A 13481-nucleotide genomic window follows, 5' to 3' on the forward strand; every position below is an offset into this window, starting at 1 on the left:
GGGGGGGGGGGGAACCATTTCTGGATAGTTTTAATGACTTGGAAGTTGCAATGACTTCCAAACAGAGTAGAGCACAATGGCTTAACCTGGGGCACCAAACAGGAAAAACATTTACATGTGGAAGGGTGGCAAAATATCCTAGAGGCTGATTTGAAGTCAAAGCTACTGGGTCCTATCACAGCAAAATTATGACTGCTCATTATTTAACTTTGGCGAGAATCATAATTAAAGGGGGCACTCGACAGCAAATTCCCACTGATGGCAAACAGCATCTTATGAGACTCCAGCGAAGAGCAATCAGACACCTTGGGGAAAGCAATCAGGCATCTGTGAAAGAGACCTCTGATGTCAAGAGCACCTCGCCTGGGATGTTTATTTAAGCGGTGTGAAGCCTGCAGCACATGTAACGAGATGGCGAGGCTAAAGGAAAGTTTTCACAATACGTGGGTCTTTGTAGGACCAATTGCTCAACAGCCCTTCATAATCAGCTGTGGAAAGATGGGCACAGGCTTTGTGGCAAAACAGCGACATCTGGAAACCAACTCCTTCAAAGATGGCTCTTCTTCAAGGCACACGTCAAGAGGATGCTCATCAAAGTCTGCAGCACCCAGGATTTCAGAGTCAAGCCCACAGACTGCACCAGCTTTACTGCAAGGATCCTGCTTATCATCAGCCTCTGCAGTGCCATGAGTGTACACCTACCACGCCAGTGAATGACCCCGGGTCTGAAAGAGGAGGCAAGAAGATACGCTAAATGAATACACCACCCTGAAATCAGTGGGCACATCAGGGGAAAAAAAGAAAGAAATGACGGGGGTTTTATGTTTTTCCAATACAATTGTTAATTCTATTAGAGATGCTCAATTGCTTCAGATCATCTATTTTGTCCATTACTTGCTGAATATTTGTATGGTGTTAAATAACCTCTGCAGCTGGCTGAAGAATATCCATTGCATGATATGTTCAATGCCTAATTATAATCCAGTATCCTTATTGTACTGTAATGATCGCACAATCTGATTCTCTCCGGTATCTGCCAGCGCTCATTCTTAAGTCTGCATGCCCAATCCTGCAAAACCGTACATGCATCAGTTCCTCCAAGGCAGGGAATAGTTGTGTAACATGTCATGTACTTGGCTATAATCATTGATGGGTTTGCAGGATTAGAACCATAATCCATTACTAATCTGGGATCTTCTTCAACAAGTTCTTCTCTTTTTATTTGCTGGCTGGTAGCTTGTGATCAATAAATCATGTGCCAGTTGTGATTATTCTGAATGGGGCATCATATTGGTATAGTTAGGTACAAACAGCCAGCGTGTTTTCTTGCTACACCTTTCTACTTCTTTGGACTCAATTTAAGAACCCTTCTTGGCTCATAGGTTCTCACACAGCAAGATACTTCATCACGCGCCTAAACTTTCTAGCATGCAGGTTAGCGACTGAAAGGAAGAACAGGGCAAGGAAAACACAACCTGCTCAGCACTACAGCTATACAGATAACGAAGCTTTCAGACTGGTGGTCTGAATGAAACACTGGAAATATTTCAGTTAATCTGATTTATTTCGGGCATTCTGTAACACTTTTTTCCTTGAAACGTACGTCTATTTTGGAGACAACAACATTTCAACATTTCTGCATCTTTTCCTTCTTGGTCAAGACTATTCACCGGTTTTGAATTCATCATGATTTTGGTTGCCTTGAAAAATCCATTTTTCATTGACTTTATTATTCACCGAAAAAAAAACCTGCTTCTTTATTAAACATCGCTACCGATGCTGCTGCTGGCTTCTTTGCGGAAGCCAATATCAGAGGGAGGTGCAAGTAGTGAACACATGGACTTTCTTCATAGCTTGTTGGTTGTGCCACCTAGTTACCACTTGCTTATCTGAGATAGCCTTGGTATCTAAAAAGCAGGGCTGCTTGATCCACGCATGCCTTATTCAGAACAGTTCATGAGGCTGTAAACACACAAGCACATATTTTTCGGCATGGACCTGAGCTTCTCTTTTAAGTGTGTGATGCTAATTCTGTATCACAATCTGTCTCCAGACACCTTTTCCTACAGAAGAAAAAGGCCTTGCAAAAATTCTGTATACTGCTTCCCAGATTCATAACATTGCACAAATCAACATTTTCAGCTGGCAACCCCACAACATTGCACAATGTCAGCCACCAAAAAAATAAAAAAGAAACATTTCTGAACCCTTCCCAAGGTTACCACAGATCTGTTTTATGAGAAGCATAAGGAGAAGGCTGTGTTAATCTCAGAGAAGAACCTGAGTTAAATCTTAATAGAGGCTGGCATTTCAGTGACAGCCCCTGGCTTCATAGGATGCCAAGTTTTTAATGTGAACTTCCATAAGGACTTAGCACGACCTAAAGCCTCGCTGCCTTGCGGCAAGTACCAGACTCGCGTCTACGTGAAAGGAGGCAGTGCTGCACTTCGACACGTCCTCACTGCGCTGCACCATCCAGACATCACATTCCCAGCAGACTTTATTTTAACTGCAAAGTGGGGGTACTGCAAGACTGGCATTCGCCCGCTTCTGGCTTCTGCGCCAGCCGCGCATGGTGAGGGCACAGCCTCCCTCAGCATGGCGCTGCACTGCCCCATCGATTCAGACCTTCTGGTTTTATCTTCCCTGGCCAGTACCTAGCAGCAGGGATATTTTAAAAATAACCAAATGAACCAACAGCACTCCAACCCAGGCAAACCAAGGCAAACCACCATGCCCAAAGGCGTCATTCCTTTGCACGCATTATCCTGGAAGAGCGTCAGAGAATAGCGCTTGGTTATACCGTTTAATAAAACGCTGGCAGGCCCCCAGATCCGGCGGCGTTGAGCCCCCTGCAAGAACCTACCTACAATGCAATGTGTTTTCTTCCTGTATTTGTATGCCGGATCCTATCCGGCAGCGAAGCATTCAGTTCTACGGTACGTTTGCATGAATGACACCATACAAAGATGTCCTGTATTTACTCGCTGAATAAACAGTGGGTTTCACTTGCACTCGGCTATTGTGACTCCGAGCCGTTTTATTTCTATGTCAGCAGTTCTGAATGTGCGCTGGTCCAGGCATTTCACTCCCTGCTCACCTTTGTCAAGGAAGAGGCCAGAAACATTCGAGTTGCTGCATCTCTGGAGCAGATATAACTCAGCCCTATCACCTCTGGAGGGCTGTGCTACAATCTGTTTTATGTTAGTAACACTGCAGCCGCCTATTTATTTTTAAGTTCATGAAAGAGCACCTATGCCCAGTGTCCCCTGGCGCGCACAGTCTGAAAAGCTGCAATGCGTTGACAGAGTCACTACAAATAGACTCTGGCCCAGCAATCAGCCTCCAAAAGCAAAGGCATAGGGAGAAAAAAAAACATCCAATGCCTGTTTCTCCACCCATTATAAGCCAGAAGAAGCAGCGCTGTCAGAGCAGTTGGGAGGGGAGGAGAAGGGGACACAAGGACCAACCTCCTCGGAGCTGGGAATACCCCGAGCCTGCCCCGATGGTTTGACAGCCACAGGGCAGCATTGCTTGGACCTGAGCGGTTATAAAAACACCCACAGTAAAGTTTTCTCGGAAAACCAGGGCTCAGCCATAGAGACCGAGTCCCCATTTGGTGAGAGGTGTGAGCATGAGGTTGACTTGCAGCATTTTTTTAAGGACTAGGCACATTTTTAAAATTAGGCATAGGTTTAAGCACCTTGTTGGCCTTGGGGTTGGATTTAAGGCTCAGTGAAGTCAGCGGGCATCCTTCCCTGCACTCCCTGGACATGGAGCAGGTGCTCCATCCACGTCAAGGCTTCACACGTCAAGACTAGTCCATTAGCTTGAGGTCTCAGCGTTGGCAACCTGCCGCTGTAATTGTGGGCTTCGGCTATTCATAAGCAGTGTGCGTGGGGGAGATCCCATGAAACACTTTTTTATCATCTTCAACTCATCCGCTGAGACAGGAAACATTCAGACATTTGGCCAAAGCAGTAAACCTCCTGGAATATTCCATTACGTGCTACAGAGATATCCCAACTGCACTCCAAATAAACCCAGCGCGTTTAGTCACGGTAACAGAAAGTCAACTGCGAACATTCATTATTGCCCTGGGCAAATAAAGCTCTGCTTCCAGCAAGTCCTTTCACAGCCTCTCATGAAGTGAGTCTCAGCTCACGAAAGCTATATATATCTCAAAAGCTCTATATGGGGGGGGGGGGGTGTGTGTGTGTGTGTGTGGGTGTGTGTGTGTGTGTGTGGGTGTGTGTGTGTGTGTGTGGGTGTGTGTGTGTGTGTGTGGGTGTGTGTGTGTGTGTGTGTGTGTGTGTGTGTGTTTTTTACAGATATATGAAATCTTTACTTTGGTTAGTCTAGAAGGTGCAAATGCACCCTGCCATCTACTTGACTTCTGACTAAGTACGTTGCTAAATAAAACACACCCAGCGCATAGCTGAAGAAATAAATATTGACACAGGATGCTGATAAAAGACCGACTGAACATTTTTTCAAACCAGAACATCATATTGTAGCATCGAGTTTTCTGATTAATGCGACCTCCTCACCTCTGACTTAAATGCCTCATCTCAGAGCTGCCTTTCAGGTTCACACGTGCGTGTGTATGTGTGTGTATATATACTTATATGTACATACACGTAACTGTACGTGTGTGTGTGCGCGCACGCATAAGGTGGGTGCGTGTGTGTGTATAAGGTGTATGTATATACAAAGTGTGTGTGTACGTATATATAAGTGTGTATGTGTGGGCATTATATATATAGTTATAGCTACAAATATACATTTAACTGTACATATATAGGGGGGTGTGTGTGTGTGTGTGTGTGTGTGTGTGTGTGTGTGTGTGTGTGTGTGTGTGTGTGTGTGTGTGCGCGAGCGCACTCAGAGAATAATAACGCCCTCAGAGTCCTGCCTGCTCAGAGCCCTCCCGGGAGGACGGGGCTGCAGAGCTCAGTTGTTTTGATGATTTGCGACCTCCACGAGCTACGCTGTCTGTGCTCACCCAGGTGAAAGTGCCAGCCTCAGAGTTAATCCACTTAATTGTTTCTTTCCAATAAATAGAGCCCTTCTTGTACTTCTGAGCAGGATCATTTAAGTGGCGATTGCTCCTTGAGGCTAACGATTAATAAACACAGATCAGGCCTCCTACAAGATCTTCAAATAAACTGATCCACTAAAATAATAGAAAACAAACATCCAGATCTATTCCTGCTCTTGTTTTTACCTCCAGGTCTCTTTCAGGATTTCTGACGCACTCTTTGCAGCCTGGAATACCCCCTGGACTGTTTGTGACGGTGGGTTATTACAGTCTCTTTTCCCAAAGGACCCTCGAGCTCTGTGTCTAAGTCTCTGTTGGAAGAAAGCCCCAGAAACTACTTTGTGCAAGAAGGCACACGGCACATGCCAGCAAGGAAGCTGAGAACAACCTGTCCACAAGGACAGTCTCTTCCAACCTCTGTTACTCAGTTACTTCATGTTCTGAAGCAACTGAGCGCTTGCTACAACAAATCCAGATATTCTTGTCATCTGTATACTGGGTTGTTGGTTGTAGCCGTGTTGGCCCATGGACACACGCAGACATTTCTTTGTGTAGATGTGTTCTCTTTTATTAGACCAACTGGGTAGTTGGAAAAAAGTTCTTGGCAAGATTTTGGGTGCCCATCTGTATACGTACTCTCAATCCTCCCTCAAATCCTGCTAAACTCCTGCTCCCCCTGGTATCTTGTGGCAAGGAGTTCCAGGGTCCAACCGTGCATTGTGTTCGAAAGTCTAACGCAAGGACTCATAAATGTACAGCAACGCAAAGACAAAGCCCAAGCAGCCACAACCCACCAGCCAAACTTACTGTATTTCTTTAGTGTATCCCTCATACTTCTACTACTGCTGAATTGAAAGGTCTTGGTAAATAGACACAAAAAAAACCTTCTCCTTTGGCAAATTCAGTTTATAATCCTAATCTACCTTTGGAAGCCTCCGTGCCGAGTGGGTGCTCTAAGATGTCTGTCATGTCTTGGCTCCACGCGTCCTTCACAGCAGACTTAGACACCACCCTGCCATTCAGACTTTGTTGTGGCCGGAAGTTATTCCTCAAATACTCCACGGATTTGACGTGGTCTTGCTGCTCCGTGGTAAATATGGAATAAAATGCCTCCAGCTGAACGCAGCGATCGCGGCAGGGAAGAAAAAGAACATTAATTAGAAAAACAATGTGGTGAAATCTGGGTGTCTGATAAGAATGTAAAATGGCAGGAAGCGCTGATGCCAAGGCTGATAAATCAAACAGGAAACCAGGCTGCCCACTGAAATGACTGCCAATAGCCTTATCTAGCCACGCTGTCTATCCTGCCAAGCAATAGAGAAAACACTTAAGAAACCCCTATGAGTCTGAAATGGGCATGAAAACATTTGTCCTTAGCTTTCATCGTCTTAAAGAATATGATGTGTGCAAATGGACACCCCACCCCCACATTCTTGCTTCAATCGTTCTGCTTTTTAATATTCCCCCAAGAAGCGATCCGCATTTGTTCTGTCTTTTGAATGCAGCCCTTTATTCTGAGGTGTTTTGTAGATGGATCTCAAGGCCAGTATCATCCTCCCCCCTCCTTTTTTTTAAAGTGGGGAAACATAAGCATCAAACGCCTTGCCCAAACTCAAGCAGCCAGGCAGGAGCAGAGCCAAGAATAGAGCCCAGGTGCCCCGAGTCCTGGCACATTGTCCTGGGCACGGGAACATGCTCTCTCCCCTCAACTTCATGACAACGTGAGAAAACCTAAGCCATATTCCTTGTATTAATCTCATGTGTCATCATCATGCTAGGTACATTTTTTTTTTATATTCTCTCCAGGAGAGGACGTAGCTGCTGCATTCAGATCTGGGCTATTTTTAAACATGATGCCTTAACCTACAAGCTGAAACTGTTGTTATGTCTCTTATATATTTTCTATTAAGGGAAAAAAAAACACATAATGTCTCAAAATTTCTTAGAGAAAAACTACTGGCACATTAAATGGAAAAGATTTTCAGTTAACTTGGTTGTTCTGTAGGTTGCTGGGGTCAGCGCAGAATTTACTAATAGCTTGTTATCTTTCAGTTCCAGAACTAGAATTAGGCAGATCGTTGTAAGAAAGGCTGAGCTAGACAGAGCAATACAAAAGAGCCAATCCTGTTCCCATTGAAGTCAATAGTATTGATTTCTGCGGGAGCAGGATGTGGCCCCAAGATTTAGAGAGAACTTGAATTGCTCTTATAGCTTAATGACAGACCACGATTTGAAAGCTAGAGACTTCTTCTTTTCATTAAGTGCATTTGCCCTAAGAGCTACAGAGAAGGATGTGACAGTTTCAAAACTAATGACCTGAAAAAAAATATTGTCAACCACATCATAGCTCCAGTTGATAGCTTAGATTAAAAAAAAGAGAAGAAAAGAAAAAAGAAAGAAATCAAAGGCAAAGCTCGGCAGACCCGTTAAGGGCTCCATGCTGAATCAGGGGCACCCAACTAAAATCATTTCGTTTCCCTCCAGATCAGTAAAATTGAAACCCCCATTCTTCTGCTGCTGTCCAGTGCACTTGTTCTGCTGTGCTCTGACAATACTAGCTATTAAACGGAAATCTGTAAAACTTCTCCTGACCCTCGGGGCAGGACAGAGTCAATGTTACACATTTCATTTCAACAGTGAGTGCTGCTGGAGTGCAGCGGTGTGCTGGGCCTGCTAATTTGAGACGACCATTAGAATTACGGCATGGGGAGCAGCCCAAAGCTGATCAGCGAGCGTGGGGAAGGGATTTGTTAAATCCTGAGTCTTGCAATTTTGGATTAAGAAAGTGAAAAACTCTGCACCCAGGAGCAGACTAAAAAATTAACATGTAGGCAGCTCTTTGTACAAAGGCCGTCAGATCTCAACTCCTCTTGCAAACAGTTTTTCAACTCTCTGAAATCCTAGCCTGGCTTTACAGCTGGGGAGACTTATGCAAAGTGAGGCTGCGTGATCAATGGGACCGTGCAGTCCGCACTGAACGGTAGGATAGCACAGCTCAGACGGATCCATTCCTTTGCGGGAACGCAGGAGACGTCCAATTAGTCAAATGCACACCACCGAGCTGCTCAGGAATACTTGGCTCTTGTTAAAATGCTGAATCCCTGAGACCACAATCGCTCGTGGAAATGCCTCATGTCTGGTGAAAGGTTCACCGGGAAGGTTTCTTGGGTCCCGGCTGGAACTTCTGGTTGCAAGCAGGAGGGACAGGCAGCTCTCTCATTTTTCATGCACAATTTTGAAAGCACTCTAAATGTGTTCCCTGCCTGGCTCAACAATTCAGCTTGTTTTTCCCCCTGCTGCTTTAAGGGACAGGTATATTATTGACATATTCAAGCACCAACGGTGAGAAGGAAGCAGGACAACCCCCTGCTCAAGTCAGGCAAGGGGAGGATGCTGCAGTGCTCTCCATGCAGGGCATGGGACCTGTCTAGGCAAGAAAAATTAGGTGCATTACAGGTTAGACCTCAGGAAGAAGTTCCTTACTGTTGCATCAGGGCGGCAGTGGAACGAACTGCCCGAGAAAGGTGCAGCATCTTTCCTGGAGCTGCAAGAGGCTAGACAAGCATGAGGTAGGGATGAGTTAGAAGTAGCCTTCTTGCTACCTTCCCCAAAAGGGACAAACTAAATAGGACACCTCCGTTTTCTTATGGAGGGAGGCAGGGAGAAACATTTGGTTTGGCTAATCCTTCTCAGGCCCGAGATCTGCAGGGACTGACGCACCTTACCAAATCTATGCACCAGTGGTTCCCAAACTCGGCTTGTGCACCACTAATTTAAAATGATACCACCTTAAGTACCACCTGCACATTTTTCAGTTCAACCTTAAGTACCACCAGCATATTTTTGTCATATAGAGTAATTATAATAAATGTGTTAACGCGTACCACTGACAGGTTGTCTTTGTAATGCTGGTATAACGTGGACCACAGATTGGGAACCGCTGTGCCAGGAGATTTCCTGTTGAAGTCAATGCAGCTATGAGCAGCGCTGGAAGCTAAGCAGTTGTGTAACTCCACTCAAGAGCAGGGACTTAGGTACCAACTGCTCACTCTAAATTAAGCCTTTAAGCTTATACTTCCTTGATGGCAAATTGATTTTTTAAACTTGAGAGCTTTTAAAATATTTTCTTCTCCCAGGCTGCCTTGGGGAGGTGTAGCTGCATTTTTAACTGCTGCTGCTGCAATGACAATTTCAACTTTTCTTTTCTCTTTTTTTGCATGCCGAAGAATGCATAAATCATTTCAACTTCACTTTTATTATAAAAATATTATCTACCACAAATTAGATTTTAATTGATCTCAGAGAGCCGGAAGCAAAAGAAGAAGCTGTGTTCATGCCATTCAAAAAGAGTGAGAGATCTTATTCAGAAGAAGGAATAAAAAACCAACAGGACACCACTGTTGGTAAGGGGAAACCTGTTTTAAAACCCAAAGTCATGTAATTATAAACTATTAAAACCCGGATGAGCACAGTTTTCTGAGGGTGGATATCTAAATGGCAATTAAAAAGCTGAATCCATTATAATTACAATAAGATACTCCGAGGTATGCATTATGAGAGATAATGTCATGCTTTGGGTCACTGAATGCACTTAGCCTCACAATGATTCTGCGGGGTGACACGGCGTGTCCTGTTTTGTTGGCTAATTATTGGGTGAGATGACAATGATGGAGCATTAAAGGCAAAAATGCAGAAGCCTCCACAAATGGACCACTTTTCGTACTGTCAGTTTTACAGCCAGATTCGTTGCACAACAGGAAGGATTTAATTGGAGTTGCAACAAGGCTTAAATAATATCACTTTCCCCCTGTGGGGGCATGGGCTGTTTCATACAGCTTGCGATAAAGGAAGTTAAACTATGGAAATAGATTCTGCTATAGTGCTTCAATAAAACGAACACATCATAATTATAGTATTGGCTGTGATGGCACCTACATCTCTAAGTATATGTCTACCTTGAGCTGCTGGGGGAAATAATCCTATTATTCTATGTTTCCTGGTATTGCATTATTGTAAGCCTGTCTACAAACACAGAAGCCATACTGCTGTGTCTTTGTATAGGTGAAGCAGCAAAATCCTCCAGTATGCTGCTATACAGGTGCTTTTGCTGGTACAACTATTCTTCTCTGGGAAGAGTTGAGATAGACTGGGATAAGGCCGCTATAATGATACCTGTCTGCACCATTTTAACTACAATGGTAGACACTCACACCCCTGGTTAGAGCAGAACAAAAGTGAATAAGGACCAGAGCCCTGGGCTGTTTAGTCAAGGAACTGGCTACTGACCTGTCTGTCATAGAGAATTAGGGTTGGACGGGGGTCATCTAGTCCCCCCCCCCGTCACTCCACAGGTATCGCAAACTCCAGCAGGAGGTTAAAAGCCTCTTGCGGTTCACATGCACTTTGAGGCAGCCCCCAAAAGAAAGGAGACACGATTTATTCATGTGGTTCATTCACACAACCAACACATTCCTAGGCTGGTAAGCCTCTCGCATCCACGAGACCTGCCATCTCTTCCTTTCTACAAACTATCCGTTCAAAACAATGCACCAAGAAGAACTAACAAGAGCTCTTAAGGAATTAGGAGCAAGTCACCTCTCCTCCTCCTCACTTCTGCTTCGCTGCCCTCCTGAACTATTCATCCATCTGTTGCACCTCATCATATCCCCAAAGCAGCAATTCTCAACTAGGGGCTGCAGCACCCCGCGGTGTCTTGAGATCCTTAAGGTTAGCATGGTTGAGAGTGCAAACGTGATTCATGAGATCAATCCAGAGATTTTAAATAGGACATCAGAGCGTCGCAACCATTCTGGCCTGCCATGGGCTTTCCTCCTCCTTTCTTCTATGATTGTCCTGCATTTGAAAGATGAATGACAGCGAAGAGCTGGCATTTTCTGCGGGGTGCCCTAGGTAAAACGAGAGGGGCCTCAAGTCCAATGAGGTTGGGACCCAGCGTCTTAGAGGCAAGCTCTTTGGTACAGGGCAGTCTTTTTACTGGGTGAACGATGACTGGCACTCTGCAGCTATGATGCTTGGCTAACTACATGCTACTGTAATTAAGAAGAAACCACTAATTACTCGATGGCGTTTCACTGCATTTAATACTGCCGACAGAAATATTGAGAGGCTTCAGTCATTCAGGAACAGCTTATTGCAAAAGTCTCTTTTCAACAGCTAAAGCAAAACGCCAGTAAATAAAAGGAAAGATTGATTTCAACAGAAAATCTACCTGTAAAACAATGGTTTTAAAACATCAACATGTATTTAATTGTTAAACACTGGACTAGACGGATCTTTTTTTATTGTGGTATTTCCTCTCAATACAAATTCCAGGCACTGCCTCGATCTACAGTAAAAGCTGTGATGTGCTAATTTTAAAGATTCGTATATCTGTGCTGTAAGCACATAATGGCAGCTTCACCCTGTTTTAAAAACAGTTAAAGATGGTGAAATGAAAGGAACTGCTTCTTTCCTAGCGTAATTAGCTCAACCTGAGGTTACTCATTTACTTCCCAAAGAAAGCTGCAGTTTGAAAGAGTAAAAGAAGGATTCTCTGCAAATATTTACACCATGGCTTATTTTTATCTTACTCAAACAATACAGACTAAATCATTGGAAGGAAATTGGGTTTCCGTTGCATTGTTTCCTAAGGCTGATGGCTCCTGTTCAGAAACAATATTATAAAAAAATCTATATCTATATCTCTAGATATCTATAGATATATCTCTAGATACAGATAACTATAGATAAAGACATATAGATATCCATATCTATATAGATATCTATATCTATCTCTATCTATATAGACAGATATAGATAGAGATAGATATAATCACCACTATTTATTTTTTAGTCAACAGAACTCTTTGGCTTTTGTTCTCCGAATGAGAATGTCAGTTTTTCAGAACAGTGCCCTGAGGGCAAATCAAGCAAGAGCCTCTACGGTAGCATACACCTACCTGATGGTAAGAAATAGGAACAGGTCTGCGAAAAACTATCCACTCCACAATCTGACTACACGGAGGAGTTGTCAGAGAGCCTGTGTAGCGGTAGTAACTCCCCAGCGATGCTGGCAGCAGGTCTCTCAGCACAAAGGGATCCAGAAAGGTCTCCTTCTCTGTTGGAAAAATTGACAAAGAAGAATGGACTTATTTTTACATGACTTTAAACCTGTTAGGACATGGACAGACAACTTTCCATACAATCATGGCCACAGCCCTACTCTTCCTTAGCATATAACCTCTGCAGCTTGGATGATTTGTACTGCGTATGACATGGTGCCAGAAAGGGGATCAATACTGCTTTATGCCTGGAAGCTATCTTGACCATGAAATTTCTACCATACAAGGGAAGCATCTTTCTTCCTCCCTCCCCATCTTGTCCAGTAATGTGTATAGAGTTCATATGAGGGCTGGCCTGCCTTATTTCTTGCCCAATCTCAGCAGATCTGATGGGCAAGTGGATTCCCCCATACCTAATGGTGAAGTTTCTCAAAGCCTAGTCCACCCTAAGGAGCCAAAGGACTTGGGGGTGGGTTTACATAGCGATTTTAGGAGACCTGATTAAGTCAGAACCCCAAGAAGCAAGACCTAAGACTGCAGTATTCAGTTTTACTAAACCCCACAAAAGGTACTGTATCGGTATCCACGTGCAGCTTTCCTGTAACCACGCTTTTTTCCTGCGCTGCTAATGGAAAAGGCAAATATGTGCTTATTTTAGGCATCTCAGATTCTGCTGCATAACCACAACAGGTGTGCAATGTCTCCGAAACCTGCACAGCTCCAAAATATTAATAAATCTATTAATGTCAAAATATGCATGTTAAAAGAACTGTCAGCTTTCCCTTCCCAGACGGTTTCCCCTCCCAGAGCAAACAGATAAGACAAAAACCAAGCCATGTTTTTGGCCTTTTAACCCATGCAAGCGTCATCCCTTTAGAACAAAAAAAAATGTGGTCATTAAGCTTACACTCTGGTTAAGCATACATTACCGGCCAAAATTTCAAAGAAGCACTAATCAGACACTTGCAACCACTGCAGTGCCTCTTTTTTTCCACAGCCAAGTTTCAATGCAATTTAAGCTCTAATTCAATTTCCACTTGCTCATTTTTTTCATGTGAAAATTTGGTCAGGCAACATATGGGTTCAGTTTGAGAGTCTGATTTTAAAATCCAGCTCGTATATATATTTAAAGCAACTAACAAGACATTTTCGAAAACAAGGCAGTTTTCAAAAAGCATGCCTGACTGTGCTTATTGTGTTCATTAAATTGCTTGCATAAATATTTGTGCATGCAAATCAACAGTTATGAATCTTACAGTCCATTTGAACATCTAAATACCTAATCTGCTTTCACAGCTAGGATCTATACATGGAAGTTAGATGGAACATGTATGCATTTTTTTAATATCTATCCACTAATATTCCCCCCCACTGGGATT

The 13481-nt window shown here is 43.7% G+C and overlaps 1 protein-coding gene across 1 annotated transcript in view; it reads right to left on the reverse strand.

Moving 5' to 3' along the window:
* The window catches only part of PTPRG (protein tyrosine phosphatase, receptor type G), a 424594-nt gene that overhangs the window by 110214 nt on the left and 300899 nt on the right, over nt 1-13481 (reverse strand). The window contains exons 7-8 of the mRNA XM_019504585.1: nt 12001-12158; nt 5965-6157 (exon numbers count right to left, since the gene is read on the reverse strand). Coding sequence (XP_019360130.1) covers nt 5965-6157; nt 12001-12158 — 351 coding nt within the window. The remainder of the gene's footprint in view (nt 1-5964; nt 6158-12000; nt 12159-13481) is intronic.

This window comes from Gavialis gangeticus, unplaced genomic scaffold (assembly GCF_001723915.1).
Source record: "Gavialis gangeticus isolate Ggan-Ray unplaced genomic scaffold, GavGan_comp1, whole genome shotgun sequence".
NCBI classification, from domain to species: domain Eukaryota; kingdom Metazoa; phylum Chordata; order Crocodylia; family Gavialidae; genus Gavialis; species Gavialis gangeticus.